General features: G+C 31.4%; 2 protein-coding genes and 2 non-coding genes across 4 annotated transcripts; all 4 read right to left on the bottom strand.

Annotated features, from left to right (window-relative positions):
• Positions 1-737: 737 nt before the first annotated feature.
• On the bottom strand, positions 738-5,896 carry LOC124911208 (plasma membrane ATPase 4-like). Its single transcript, XM_047451664.1, has 15 exons — positions 5,805-5,896; positions 5,604-5,723; positions 5,288-5,524; positions 4,464-5,225; positions 4,260-4,385; positions 4,058-4,162; positions 3,384-3,693; positions 3,061-3,299; positions 2,943-2,975; positions 2,783-2,864; positions 2,323-2,483; positions 1,702-1,875; positions 1,449-1,631; positions 1,175-1,359; positions 738-994 (listed from the first exon to the last, which is right to left on the bottom strand). The coding sequence occupies exons 1-15, from the start codon at positions 5,871-5,873 to the stop codon at positions 922-924; spliced, it is 2,859 nt and encodes a 952-aa protein (XP_047307620.1). The 5' UTR covers positions 5,874-5,896; the 3' UTR covers positions 738-921.
• A 1,475-nt stretch (positions 5,897-7,371) lies between these two features.
• Positions 7,372-7,444, bottom strand: TRNAK-CUU. The gene has a single exon. It is a non-coding gene; the product is annotated as a tRNA-Lys (tRNA).
• Positions 7,445-7,559: 115 nt separating this feature from the next.
• TRNAK-CUU lies at positions 7,560-7,632 on the bottom strand. Its single transcript has one exon. It is a non-coding gene; the product is annotated as a tRNA-Lys (tRNA).
• A 3,982-nt stretch (positions 7,633-11,614) lies between these two features.
• On the bottom strand, positions 11,615-13,980 carry LOC124911459 (probable receptor-like serine/threonine-protein kinase At5g57670). Its single transcript, XM_047451944.1, has 7 exons — positions 13,757-13,980; positions 13,424-13,678; positions 13,163-13,335; positions 13,003-13,082; positions 12,789-12,924; positions 12,556-12,705; positions 11,615-11,894 (listed from the first exon to the last, which is right to left on the bottom strand). Exons 1-7 carry the CDS (start codon positions 13,935-13,937, stop codon positions 11,709-11,711), a joined length of 1,161 nt encoding a protein of 386 aa, XP_047307900.1. The 5' UTR covers positions 13,938-13,980; the 3' UTR covers positions 11,615-11,708.
• Between the last annotated feature and the right edge of the window lie 868 nt (positions 13,981-14,848).

Here is a 14,848-nt window from a genome sequence, read left to right as displayed (position 1 = left end):
AATCCGACCCAAGTATCCAAATTAACCACAGCTCTCGACCCGGCAATCCGGACACTTTAAAAATTAAGCATCATTATATATATATAGATTAGTTAGTTAAAAAGTTGAACTTATATTAATGTTAAAACGTCCCGCATTTATCAAATTTGGTGTTAAATTTAAAATATAAAGTCTTTGTAGCCTAGTTTGTTAAAGAGTTATACTTGTTTTGTTAGGTTGCAAGTTCGAAACATACCTCTAGCATTTTTAATCAATCCGACCCAAGTATCCAAATTAACCACAGCTCTCGACCCAGCAATCCGGACACTTTAAAAATTAAACATCATTATATATATATAGATTAGTTAGTTAAAAAGTTGAACTTATATTAATGTAAAAACGTCTCGCGTTTATCAAATTTGGTGTTGAATTTAAAATATAAAGTCTTTGTAGCCTAGTTGGTTAAAGAGTTGTACTTGTTTTGTTAGGTTGCAAGTTCGAAACATACCTCTAGCATTTTTAATTTTATTTTTAATCGTTTTAAATTTAAAAACGGGTAAACCCACAATCCGACCCAAGTATCCAAATTAACCACAGCTCTCGACCCGGCAATCCGAACACTTTAAAAATTAAGCATCATTATATATATAGATTTCACAATTTTACTTTATTTTATGTTTTGGGTATGTGTTGAAGCCCATCAAACTCTTAATAGATTAAAAGTATTTCTTTTACTTTTAATATATTTTTAAACAACATTGAAATAGCATCAATAAATTACAAATAAAGTACAAATCATATACAACAAACATGATAAAACTGTAAAATTACATATAAAAGAATAAAGCATTAGACTAAAAGAATATAGTTAAATCTAATTTGATACAAGATTACAATTTTAAGTAAGGAGAAAATACTTAAGCCTTCCTGATCATATGTTCTTCAATTAATGTCGAGTTCCTTCATCTTCACAACTGACTCGACATGACCCTCATCTTCGTGAAGCTCCTTAAGCCTGAAATAGCCAAAGAGATGAAATATTCATAACAATTATAAAATATGTAAATAGCGACGCTATATTACGTCGCTATATCTCAAACTATCATTAATTAGTGTAAATAGCGACGCAATTTTAACCGTCGCTATTGGCATTTTATACTAGTAATGCTTTTCAAAATGTAACATTAACACATGCCTTGTGATTTCAGCTCTTCTCCTTGCATCTTCAACTATTTCATACGCCCTTCCAAAACTGCTCTTGTTGATATTAGATATAGTAGATGTTTCCGGTTGTTTAAGTCCATGTAAAGTTCTTTGAGCAAGCGCCCATTGTGCTTCCTTTTGCTCTTTCCCGTAATCTTTCATTGTGGTAAAGGCAGTCTAATAACATTTCAAAGAGGAAATATAGTTATTTCTTTAATCACATTTAGAGGTGGCAAAATTTTGATTCATCGGGAATGAGTACTTACTTTGTTTTGCAGCATGTTTTGCCACGCCTTTCCATTCAAAATGTAGCGAATCGCAAATTTCATTACATCTAGTGGAATATAGAAAACAACACTGTAGAGCCAGATGACGCCTGCCCAGCCCCAACCGCATCCTTTAATCCTCGCAAATTCCCAATTTGAGTAAACCGCTATCATGGTTGCGATCTGCCAGAACCCGCATGGTTATGTATATGTAACATGTTGTTTGAAAAAAAAAATGAACTAAATTTCTTACCAATTGTGCGGCTAGAAAAGCCCCGACGAGGAGCAAACCAGGGCGTTCTACAAACGACCAGCCGTGTGACCTAGTAACGAATATCAGAGCCTGGCTCACGATACTAACTTGAAGATATAGAGCCGATGTCATCTCATGAGGACTGCCCCTAATAGATTTGACGCCAAATTTATCCTGGATCATAATGAAAACAAACTGTTACATGACGATCATTTATCGCACGTTACAAAAATCTAAGTACATTTTGCAACTGAAAACAAGTATTGTAAACAATGTGTTAATGTATCAGTTGAAAATTATCATTCAAATTGCAACTAGAATTAGCCACATTTTAAAATAGTTGTAGTACAAATTTATGCAACTAATTACAAGTACAATTAGCTAGACTCTAAAATAGTGGTTAATAATAGTTGTAATGCATATATAATTGAAAAAAACTATTACAGCACTTACAAATAGTGGCATTTGCAACTTTTAAACAAAAATGTTATCATTTTAAGTTGTGAGTGTCGCTAAAAAGTGTTCCTAAATGAGAAAATAAGTTGCGATTCAAATAGAAAAACAGTCGCTAAAGATCTGTGTTTCAGTAATAACACCGAGAAGAAGAAATCTATATCCTACCGTGAAAAAATCAGTTTCATACGCCGCCCAGAAGAAGATAACTGACATCAACGCTAAGTAACTTCCAAGGACGATGCCAGTAGCGAAAATCTCTTTTAGTTTCCAACTATCGGGCATCGGTGATGGTTTCACTCTGTCCTTTGAGATTGTCATAATGGTTCCTATTATAAATCGATGACAATTAAAAAAAATACTTAAAAAAATACAGAGTGTAAAAAGTGTCATAGTACACACCAAAAAAGTTAGGTTACAAAGACATTAGAGGACATAAAAGTTCTAGCGGCCAAACCATTGCCCACAATAGTATCCTTGAAAATTCATCATTTTTTCTTTCCCGATCAAAAATCATTTAGTTTATCAAAACTCTAATTATTACTAAATGAATTGCTTCATTTCATCTAAAAAGTTCTTTCAAATACAAAGAGGAAATAATAGCAATATAAAGAAGAGTGATTCTCACCATCATTGAGGATGGCGATGATCAAAACCATGAAAGGAGAGAAATCAAACTTCCATATGAGAGCAATTAACATGAAACCAAGCTGCCAAGAATAGAATTTATCAATTAACAATTATATCCTAATAGTCACATAACAACCGCAATTAAAACTCATACTCACCACAATACGAATTGTGATTGATACCGCATATATCTACAAAAATAGATAATAAATAAAAACGGATTAAGTTTCGTGGACAACTTAGCTCGATCTGAAATGGGAAAAGGGAGAAACCAACCGTGTAGTTTTTCATTCTCTGAAAAATAGCTCTACTTGTTAACACCGCACTAATAATCACACTCAATCCAGGTTGTGTTAACACAATATCAGAAGCACTTCTTGCAGCATCCGTGGCATCGGCAACAGCAATTCCTATATCGGCTTTCTTCAACGCAGGGGCATCGTTTACACCATCCCCAGTCATTCCACATATATGCTTTCTCGCCTGCAGTTTCTTCACAATCTCGTATTTATGTTCTGGCAAATAAACAACGAAAGATGATGGCTTGTTTTAGTGTGTTTGGGATAGTTACTAATGATTATTAGAAAATAATTAGTTACCAGGAAATACACCCGCAAAACCATCTGCTTTCTCGATTAATTCCTCGATAGGAAGTGATGATATGGAAATATCTTTGTTGTGACCGAGTAAAGAAGCCGATGGGTACATATTTGACCCCATTCCAAGTCTTCTTCCGGTTTCTTTGGCAATGGCAAGTTGATCGCCTGTAATCATCTTGACGGTTACACCAAGTGTTAGAGCTCTTCGAATTGTCTCTGCACTGTCGTGCCTCGGAGGATCAAAGAGTGGTAACAAACCGACGAATTGCCATGGACCACCTTTACTTTCTTTCGTTCTCTCAGGCATTTCCTATGCAAAGAAAAAAGTTTTAAAAAAACTAAAAAATCATGAAATCCCGTCGTTATTCTTGTTCAAACAAATTTTTTTTAAAGAACAAGAATTAGCGACGATCAAGTGTGCCGTGTATTCTTTCGTCGCTAAATCCGTTGGTTTGGTAGTAAAAGATCATAATGGCCCACACACATTTTTGAACTTGAGTTTGTTTACAGGATAAAATGTTAACAAATTTATGAATAAATGTCTGATTAAGTTATGTTTCAGATCTCATCTAAATCAATTTCTGAATAAGATATTTAACATTTTCTCGTCTAAACGTAAGCTGAGACAAAAACATGTATAAATGACTCGAATTATTGTTGTTCGATCGACATACCTGTCTTGCAATGGCTAAAGATCGGAGTCCACGTTCGGCAAACTTATCAATGAAAGCATGTACCTTTTGTCTTACATCTTCCTCAACATTGCAAAGGGTTAACATCTGTTAATTACCCATAGAAACACAGAAAAAATGCAAACAAATCATGAGACCAAGCTAGACAATGATCATCAATCAATATGTCATCATCAAATCTTGCCTGTTCAGGGGCACCTTTGCTAGCTCGATGCCAATCGCCGGTGGAATCATCGATGTATGTCAAGGCAGTTCTTTTATCCACAGGGTTGAAAGGAAGAAAATGCACCTCTCTAATACCAGCTCTTGCCTAACATTATTAGTAAAATTTGACTTACTTTGAAAGTTGAGAAACCTTAAATGAAACAAGAAAGGAAAAAGGTAACACCTTTTTTGGATCTTCAAGCATATTAACAATGGCAGCATCAATGGCATCCTGATTCTCAACTCTAGAAGCTCTAGCAGCAAGCAAAATGACATGCTCTTTATCAACTCCATGTATAAAAACCTCAATCAAATCTCTATCAACACTTAGTTTATTAAGTGTCAACGTTCCTGTCTTATCACTACAGAGCACATCCATTCCAGCCATTTCTTCAATTGCAGTCATCCTCTTAGTAATGGCACCCTGTTGAGATAACTTATGAGACCCAATAGCCATTGTAACTGATAAAACAGTAGGCATGGCAATCGGAATTCCACCAATCAAAAGCACTAGAAGGTTATCGATTCCGTCTCTGTATTTCCTATGTTGAATTGGGAACATGACTATGATCTCAACCAGCATTCCAACAGCAATTGAACAAATGCAGAAGTTTCCTATTGCCATTAGAACCTTCTGAAAATGTCCGACCTGGTTGGTGCTGTCAACTAGATGAGCAGCCTTTCCAAAGAAGGTGTAGACACCTGTGGCTATAACAACAGCTTCGATTTCGCCTTGTTTGCATGTCGAACCGGAGAATACTTCATCATATGGGTTTTTTGTTACCGGAAGTGATTCTCCTGTTAAGGCTGATTGATCAACTTTTAAAGGATCTCCTTCGAGAAGACGAGCATCTGCTGGAATTATATCGCCTAGTTTAATGCTTATGATATCGCCTGGAACTAGTATGGCTGCTTCCTGCTCACTCCATCTACCATCCCTCAAAACCTGTTGTTATCAGTTCAAAATCAATATATGGTTATTAATGAAACGGGCAAATACTTGTACACCTTAGTTTTTGGTGCAAGATTAGCCATGAGAGCTGCGGCAGCGCTGCCGGCGTTACTTTCTTCGATATAGCTAATGGTGGAGTTGATTAGAAGCAAACAAATGATTCCGACGAAGTCTTGCCAATCTGGAGGCCTTCCACCGCCGTTAGCTAATGCAATTGCCATGACGGCTGCAGCTTCCATAACCCATGAAAGAGGATTCCACATGAAACCAAGAAACTTGAGTATTTCACTTTCCTGTGATCATCACATCAGAGAGATGGATATGATTAATTATTTGTAAGATCCTGGGAAGAAGATGATGAAGAAGAAGAACCTTTTTGGTTTGCAATTTGTTGGGTCCGAAGATCTGAAGTCTGGTGACTCCTTCCTCTGATGACAAACCTTCTCTTGAACATCTCAACTGATTGAACACTTGTTCTATACTAACTTTTTCCTGCAAATCTCAATTTCAAGAGGAGTAAAGAATGGTTTTTTATCCCAAAATGAATAACCCACATGAGATAGAATATAGTACCAAATCAACAATCTCGTTCTTGATCGACTCAAGGCTGATTTCTTTCTGATTGCCCATATCAGCAGACATAATTCACTCTTCTTCCCTCCCAGAATGTGGTTCATTCTTTGTCTTGTGCTTCTTATATACTGATAAACAGGTGGTCCTCTGTCTTGTTCCTTTTTTAGTAAAGTGTCTGGATAAGACAGACTAAAAATCCAGAATTGAAGATGCGAACCTGATCCAGCCGTGACAGTCCAGTTTCCTTCTTCTTTAGTATCTTTAACATGCATGACAAACCTTTTACCTTTCCAGCAACGCAAAGTCTGCATGTCATCGATTAAGTAATCATTGTTAAATGTTTGCCTCATGTGTTGTAGGCTTATTGACATTGACCTTAGTGTTTTTTGCAATGTTTTTGGTCGGATTTCACTGATTTGATCGTGATTAGTGGGCAAAATGGGTTGGATCATATTCATTTTCATTGATTTAATTGTTATTGTTTGTTAGAATGGGTTGATTCGAATCATATATATGTACCATTCTGCTCGATTTCAACAGGGTTTCATTATTGTTATCATTTCGTGTCGTTTGTTGAATCAAAAGTTGTTCTTTCTGTCGCGAATTTCTTGACCTCGTGGAGCAATTTCTGTGCTTCTAAGACGCAGCTTACATTGATGAAGGAAGAAGTTGCAATAACATGTTTAATGAAATGATTAGTTAAAGGGTATTTCAATGTAATGAAGGGATGAAACTTGAAAGCAAAGGTTGGTACTAAATTGGGAAGGAAGGGATATTCGATGATCATGATGAAGAAGTTAAGAATTCATTGTTTTTGTTCTTAGCTTTCTCTTTTACTCTCTTTTGCCTACTTCAAGCAATCTGCTTTCTAATAATGAAAATCAAGCTTTTTTCATCAAAAACTATGTTCTAATGATAGGGTTTGAAAACTATTGTACCAATAACCTTACCTTCATTAGTTCTATTTATACTTTATAGTGTAAGTGTTAATGTTAGTTTCCAATATTAAAAAATTAAAAAATATATATATAATAAAAAAATTTGCTACCAATAAATCAAAATAGGAGATGAAATATAATAAAATTATTCTCAAATAATTACAGCTTTTATTATTAATATTTGATATTAGTTGGTCTCTTGAGTGTTGTCATCATTGGTATTGGACTTTCTGTATAAGGATGTCACATAGTCTCATCATACAATAAGCTCAGGCTATATTTGGGAATTCTGGCCTTTTATATTGGACCTTAACAAAATAATTATTTGAATTCAATCTTAACTTTTTTTTCTGAAAAAAATCTGTTAAAATAATTAAACGGGTTTTATTTTTATACAATTTCCTATATTAAAATAATTAATTTGAAACGGGCCTCGAAGACTTAACCACAATATTGAGAGCCTTGCAATCTATCAATTGAACTATAAACTTTGTTTTATACTATTTCATATAAGAACAACAAGTAGGTCTTCACATCTTGCGCTCTACCAACTAAGCTAGACGGGCTTTGTTCTTATGCAATTTTCTTAAAAAGTTTTAGTTACGTCGAATCTAAAACAACAAAATAGACGCCCACCGAGGGGCTCGAACCCTCGACCACAAGGTTAAGAGCATTGCGCTCTACCAACTGAGCTAGACGGGCTTTGTTTTTATGCAATTTTCTTTAATAATAAAAACTAAGTCTTCACATGTTACACGAATAAAAAACAAGCTTGTATGAGTTTTAGCGATGTCGAATTTTTAAAAAAAAAAATAGACGCCCACCGAGGGGCTCGAACCCTCGACCACAAGGTTAAGAGCCTTGCGCTCTACCAACTGAGCTAGACGGGCTTTTGTTTTTAAGTAATTTCCTATATTAACAACTAGGTCCTCACATTTTTAAACGAATAAAAATAACCTTGTATAAGTTTTGGTTGCGTAAATTTAAAACGACAAAATAGACGCTCACCGAGAGGCTCAAACCCTCAACCACAAGGTTAAGAGCTTTGTGCTCTACCAACTAAGATAGACGGGCTTTATTTTTATACAACTTTCTATAATAATAACAAATAGGGCCTCACATGTTTAAACGAATAAAAACAACCTTGTATAAGTTTTAGCCACGTCAATTTAAATCCACAAAATGGACGCCCACCGAGGGCTCAAACCCTCGACCACAATACCAACTGAGCTAGACAGTCTTTAGTTTTATGCAACTAGGTCGTAACATGTTTAAACGAATAAAAACAATATTATATAAGTTTTAGTTGTGTCGAATCTAAAACTACAAAATGGTACATAGGTAAAGAGAAAATAGAATAAAAAGACAAATAGACTTACCCGTTTTTTATTACACAGAGTTATATCCAAATCGTTGTAAAACCGAGTACCTAGCCAAGTAAAATTAAGCATAATTATATATACATAGATTATTGATTTTGACCTTATTGGTCAAAACTAAGAACAAAAGCTGTCTAGTTTAAATATTTTTCTTTTCTTTTTAATAAATGGGATATGTATTATAAAAAATGAAAGTAAGCAAAATAAAATTAAACTAAATATTATATAAGAATTAAAATTTAAAATATATGAAAATTAAGAGATTAAAGAATACAAAAATCCTTACCAATAGCGATAAATTTTGTAGGGTTAGATGGGTGGAATTAGAATTGGGAATAAAATTCTAATTACAAGTTATATGTTTGAAAAATTATAAAATTTTAATTTAATTTTAATTTTTATGTCTAAAAAATATATATAATAAAAATAATTTTAATATATATTATTTATTTTATTAAAATACTGATTTCACCCCACTAATTTGGATAACTCAATGGTCAAATTTTGATTTTAATTAACCAAAAAATTTGGTTAGTAAAGTTAGCTTCATAAATTCAAAAAACAAATATGGCTCGACATTATAACTTCTTAAATTCAAAAAATATATATATAACCTTCTAAATTCAAAAAAAAAAATTATCGATTAAACACGTTAATTTTATTTTAAATGATAAAATAAAAATATATTTTATTTAAAAAACATAGAAAAAACAAATTTTAAAATTACAATTGAGCTAAAAATAGTGAAGTTATAAATTATAAAATTTCACTACATTGAATTCTATTATAATTCAAAAAATTTCAATTCTTAATTTTAAATATTCTATCAAATCTATGCATTATTGAATTCATAGTTACTAAACATATCCTTATGAATTATAAGCGGATTCATATTATGATAATAGTTAATTATCAAGTCCAAACTCTATAATTTAGTAAACTGTGGGCTGATACACTTAACTAATCCCAATAAATTTATAATAATTATAATTCATATTTAACTATGTCCTACTTAATGAATAATATAAATAACTAGCTTGAATTTAATAGTAACTTTTTTATTATAAATATAATGACTGTGTTAGAATTTGAGTCAACTGACACTAACTGTTCATCTTGTGAATAAAATTACAAACAAATCAAGGTGTATTGAAACCCTCTTGATATATATTTAGCATAAATGTTTATCTTTCTTGATGTAGTTTAAATAAATTAATTATATATTATTAGACCTATTATGGTCTAGTTTGAATTGAGATTATTTTAAAAAAACTATTAGATTACTTAAATCTATCTTGTTTGGTTTGAGATTATGAAAAATTCTATTATTAGGTGAGAAAATTTAGAAATATTAATATTTAATGCAAAAATAATTATTATCTTTTTAAAATATAAAATATTTTAATTGATTAATTTGATTATGAACAGGGTGGTAAACGAGCTAATCAAACCGAATAGCTTAAGTCTAGAGCTTGACTCATTTAGTGTATATTCAGGCTCGAGTTCGGTTTAAGTTTTTATTTTAGAGCTCGAGTTCGGCTCGTATGTATTTAATTGGGTTCAGGGGCGACTCGAGCTCGTCTCGTGTGTATTTAATTTGATTCACGAACTACGAGCGCAACTCGTTTACAACTCATTAAGAGAGTTCGTTTACAATCTACTATGACAAGAGGATCTAAAAATTCAATTTTAAAACAAATTCGAACGAGTTTCTTATCTATGCAGCCTAGATTTCAAATATCTAGCTAATTAATATTTCTCTCCATAATTATGAATAAGAGTGAAAGTTGAAATAATAGTTGGTTTTATAAAAAAATATTTTAATAATTTTAACAAAATAAAGTAACATTGTTATGAATCTTATGATAAAAAAAAATTGAAGTTATTTAATACAACTATATTAAAAATATTAATATATAATAAAAAAATATTAACCATTCATGGAAAATCTCAGCCGGTTAACCAACCGGAACAATGTTTCCAAAGATCTCATTACTTATATAAAGTTATTTAATTATTTGTAATATAAATAGAAAAAATAGGTGAAAGAGAAAAAAGAAAAAGGAAATAGTTGGGTTTATTAGTTGACCAAATTGTTGGGTTTTAGGGTTTAGTAGTTGAACTGGATTTTTGCTGATTATATATAAATATAAATAAGAAAAAACATATAATTAATACTTTTAGAGGTGTCCTTATAAATAATTATAATAATAATAATAATAATAATAATAATAATAATAATAATAATAATAATGGTGAGGAATTAGGTATAGTCACAAGTCTCACCACCGCTGTCCTCCAACTACATACCTTCCCTTGGAAAAGAACATGGAGATAGAGGGGACCCTAAAAAAAGGAATTATTTGGAACATTTTCAATTTATTTATTTATACATTAAAATTAAAGTATTTTCATTATTCAAAATTTCAAATACAGATTATAATATATTAATTTGGTATAATTAAAAATATAATTCACAACAAAAAAAAATTGAAAAATGTTTTTTTTTAGGATAGACTATCTAAATAGTTTTCTAACCCCCAACCCTCATGTGACTTCAAAAAAGTGGTGACATTTGGTACAAATAATAACTGCCGACCACATTAATTAATAAACTATCTCACCTGCTTTTTATTTTTATTTATTCTTTTTTCCCTTTTAATTTATTTTTTAAAATATATCACGAATCATATACACTAACTTAAAATTATTTTTTAATTAAACTACATTAGATTAAAATAATAGTGTAGTAAATATTTGAAAATTTTTGTTAAATAAGCCATCAACACTTTTTATATTAATTAATGAGGAAGGATAAACTTAACAAAAATTCGCCGGTTCATGTTGTTCCCACGTCTTGAAACGCTCGTCTCGAAACAAAAAATAGTTTTTTTTTAGAAAGGACCGTTTCATAACATTTTTAATTTTATCCCTCCTACCCACGTGCTTTCGGGACTCGAAATAAGCGTTTCGAAATATTTTTACTTTTCTCTTTCCTACCCACATGACATGTCTCATGGATTCGTGGACTGCTTTTAGTTAAGTTTATTATTTTTTTTAAATAGTACACACACGTCGGTACCCTCATAAATATATTATTATAAAGTTCAATTTCCAGCCAAAGTCAATAATAATACTCATGTCACAGTTTTTTAATAAACCGACAAAAGAATTCAAAATAAAACAGTACCATAGAGGTTGATTGATGAGCTAGGGTTAATAAGAGTTATTTTCAAATAATTTATAATAAATAATTAATTTGCATGGATGATGAAAGCTGATTGACAGTCTGACAGCTCTTTGGCAAGTGACCTGTCACGTGACTTCATTGCCCAGCACGAGCCCCCTCAATCGTTGTGTCTCTTTCTTATTCAATTCATTTTTTTCATTTTATTATTTTTATTTTAAATTGTGTTTAATTCTTATTAAAAACATTTTAAATTCGTAAAGAGTAATTTAAGGTTACATAATTAATTTACCCATACAAAAAAAGTATGATCAACCAATATGTATTACATTTTATTTTACTAGTACTAAATCGCTTTAATGCGAAAAACATTTATGTACATATAACAAGAAACAATGAACTATTTTGAGCTTCTGGGCGATATAGAATCGAGCGGAGAATTTGAAAATGAACTATCACAACATTCGCATTCGAGATCTTCAAACCCCCAAAACTCTTCTTGATCTTGTGTTTCATCTTCTTCCTTGGGCATTTTCCATCTATCTTTATCAATACCATCCTCTTCTTCTAATATAACCTCTAATACCTGAAAACAAATATAATTTCGATGTCATTGTTACGGGAATCATGCTATCATCCTCCGTTCAAAAAAAAAATCATCAAATGGGTAGTGGGGACGAAGATTAATTAAGAACAAAAGAAACAAGTATGAATTGACACAGCCACCCTGGATTAAATAATGAAGGATGGACTTGTGTATAATACAGGCTGACAAACACATCTGTACACTATTAACTCTGTTCTAATTCAATCCTCATCCAAAACCTTAATGAACCAAACAGCAGAGACAAGACAGCTCTTTGTCTCAAATCCTTATCATTTTGTGTTTTAATGAAATACTACAGACAAGTTTGAATGATGTGATTGAATAGTGAGTTGTTATTTGAATAGATCTCAAATAACCCAGATCAAACAAGTCCTAAGAGGTAATTAAGATTAAGACAATTAATTGATTAAGTAATTGTAAGCTGGCTAGTTAGCATGTGAATTTGAGTTAGGTGAGATACACCATCAAACTCAATGAAGATTATATCTGTTTTTAATTATCATTTCAAGCCACCTATATTCAACTCAGTCAAAGATCTATAAATCCTTGAATTTAGCTATTTGTTTCAAGATAATAATAATAATGTAAACCAATGAATTAGGTATGATGTTTGATTCAATTAGGAAGGAAGATAGCAAACCTCACTCATGGTAGGGCGCCACGTTGAAGATGATCGAATGCAAAGAGATGCTGCGAATGCAAGCCGGTTAAGTTGTAAAACATCGTACATTCCTCCAAGCCTAGGATCAGCCAACTTTTCTGTCTCGCCTTGGTTTAGTATTGGTTTAGCCTAATAAGAACTAATCAATTAGTTCAACCACTTGCAATCAATTTTGTCAACAAGAAAAAATAAATGGACCAAAAGTTTCTTACCCAACTGTGTAAGCTTTGGTGAGACCCATCAACAGGTTTCTTCCCTGATATGATTTCCAACAAAAGAACACCAAAAGCGAAAACATCTGTTTTTTCGTCGACAATTCCGTGCATGAAATATTCAGGAGCCAAGTGCCTTTAGTCAATAATAATAAACATTAGCCAATTGTGTGATTTTGAATGAACAAAACTGGTTACAAATATATATTCATACCCAAATGTTCCTTCAATTGGAGCAATGGAATGATGAGTCCATTGTGATGGAAGCCACTTTGCTAGCCCAAAGTCAGATATCTACGAAGGACATGATAAAGAATACTAAATCAATACCCAATTCCTTAAATAGGAAACTCGAAGAAGGAAAAAATGTATACCTGTGGATCAAAATCTGTAGTTAACAAGATGTTTGATGATTTGATATCGCGATGAATTATCCTCCTTGGGCATGTTTTATGCAGATAATGAAGGCCTTTAGCTGTTCCAACAGCAATCTTATATCTTGTATTCCATTCCATAATTTGTAAACTCCCATCATTATCATCATCATCTGTATTCCAGCAATTTCCATCAACAAATTGCAGATATACCAAAAACAGACAAGGTTTTCAAAACTCAAAAGCTTCTGATCAATTTACCATGAAGAAGAGAAGCAACAGATCCTTTAGAAGAAAACTGGAAGATGAGATAAAGTCCATTATCAATACAACAACCAAGAAGAGAAGTTACATTTGGATGACAAACATGACCCAAAGTTCCAATTTCAGACAAAAACTCCTTTTCTTTCCTTTCATCTGTAGTTGCTTTTGTTACCCTTTTTACTGCAATTGCTTGTCCATCTTTTAAAAACCCTCTATACACATCTGCATATCCTCCTTTCCCCACCAAATTCTCTACAAAAAAAACCCAAAAAACAAACAAGATTCAACAAAAATCCCCAAAAAGGGTTACAAAAACAAGATGAAATTAATCTGAACTGAATGAATCAGTGGCGTCTGAAATTTCTTCAAAGGAGAAGCATTTCCATGTGGGTTTCTTAAACTGGCTTGTTTCAGAGAAGTTGTTTGAAATTTCTTTACAATCTTCTTCATCAAAACTTCGCCGCTTGATTGAGAAGAGCCTTTTGAGACTCCTGGTTCGAATATACTTCATTATTCCTCGATTTTCAAAAAAAATCTCTTTCTTTTGAGTCTATATGAGAGTGTGATCAAAGAGACAATTGAAAATATGCAATTGTTTATTTATATGGGTGGAACTGATACAGGGCTACAGACCATCTGGCTATTTTAAAATTAAATTTAGAACTTCATTTTGTTTTCTATATATTATAATAAAGTTCTAATTAAAGAAATAAAATAAAATATATTAGGGACCAATATTTTATTAAGGGACCCTTTTCTAACTCTGTTTGAAATTAATTAACACAATAAAGGGTGGATACAAATATTTGATGATTTGAATTCAATTAGTATAAAATAAGTATTTAAAATTTATAAAAAAAAAAAATAATTGGGAAATTTTGATAGATGATTTATTAAATTATTATGATGAAAATCAAAATATTTTTAATTAAATAAAATAACTACATGTCAAATAAGTTCTTAAATTTAATAAATCAATAAAAAAAAAGTAAAATATAACATTACTTTATTATTTATAATATTTAAAAATATTAAATATTAATATTTTTTAAAATAAGTAATATTCCAAACAACCCACATTAAATAAGCTATAAGTAACCTATTGATCTAGATGAATATTTAGGTGTGAACCTTATCTAATCACAGTAAAGCCTATAATCATGCATAAATTTATTTATTTATTAAATAAGATAGTATTGAGTTATCCTTATTTAATTAAATTTTAATTTAGATAAGTAATATTGATTAGTAATGATTTTGAAGATATATTTTGTTTTTAATAAAAAAATATTAATATATATTTTTAAGTAGATAATATTTTTATTAATGAATTAAATAATGTAATTATTGAAAAAATAAACAAGATGATGTATATTATGATGGTCAACCTAACACTGTCCAAGTAAATAACTATGATATTAT

The sequence above is a fragment of the Impatiens glandulifera genome, chromosome 8 (genome assembly GCF_907164915.1).
Source record: "Impatiens glandulifera chromosome 8, dImpGla2.1, whole genome shotgun sequence".
NCBI classification, from domain to species: domain Eukaryota; kingdom Viridiplantae; phylum Streptophyta; class Magnoliopsida; order Ericales; family Balsaminaceae; genus Impatiens; species Impatiens glandulifera.
Note: the sequence above shows the minus strand (reverse complement) of the source record. Positions and strands in the feature narration are given on the sequence as shown.

Coding starts and splice junctions, on each gene's coding strand:
- LOC124911208 (XM_047451664.1), bottom strand. CDS start 5,873: ATGTCTGCTGATATGGGCAATCAGAAAGAAATCAGCCTTGAGTCGATC. Junction 5,525..5,603: donor ACAAATTGCAAACCAAAAAG/GTTCTTCTTCTT, acceptor TGATGATCACAG/GAAAGTGAAATACTCAAGTT. Junction 1,632..1,701: donor CTTTTCTAGCCGCACAATTG/GTAAGAAATTTA, acceptor GGGTTCTGGCAG/ATCGCAACCATGATAGCGGT.
- LOC124911459 (XM_047451944.1), bottom strand. CDS start 13,937: ATGAAGTATATTCGAACCAGGAGTCTCAAAAGGCTCTTCTCAATCAAG. Junction 13,679..13,756: donor CACTGATTCATTCAGTTCAG/ATTAATTTCATC, acceptor TTTTTTTTGTAG/AGAATTTGGTGGGGAAAGGA. Junction 13,083..13,162: donor CTACAGATTTTGATCCACAG/GTATACATTTTT, acceptor TGTCCTTCGTAG/ATATCTGACTTTGGGCTAGC.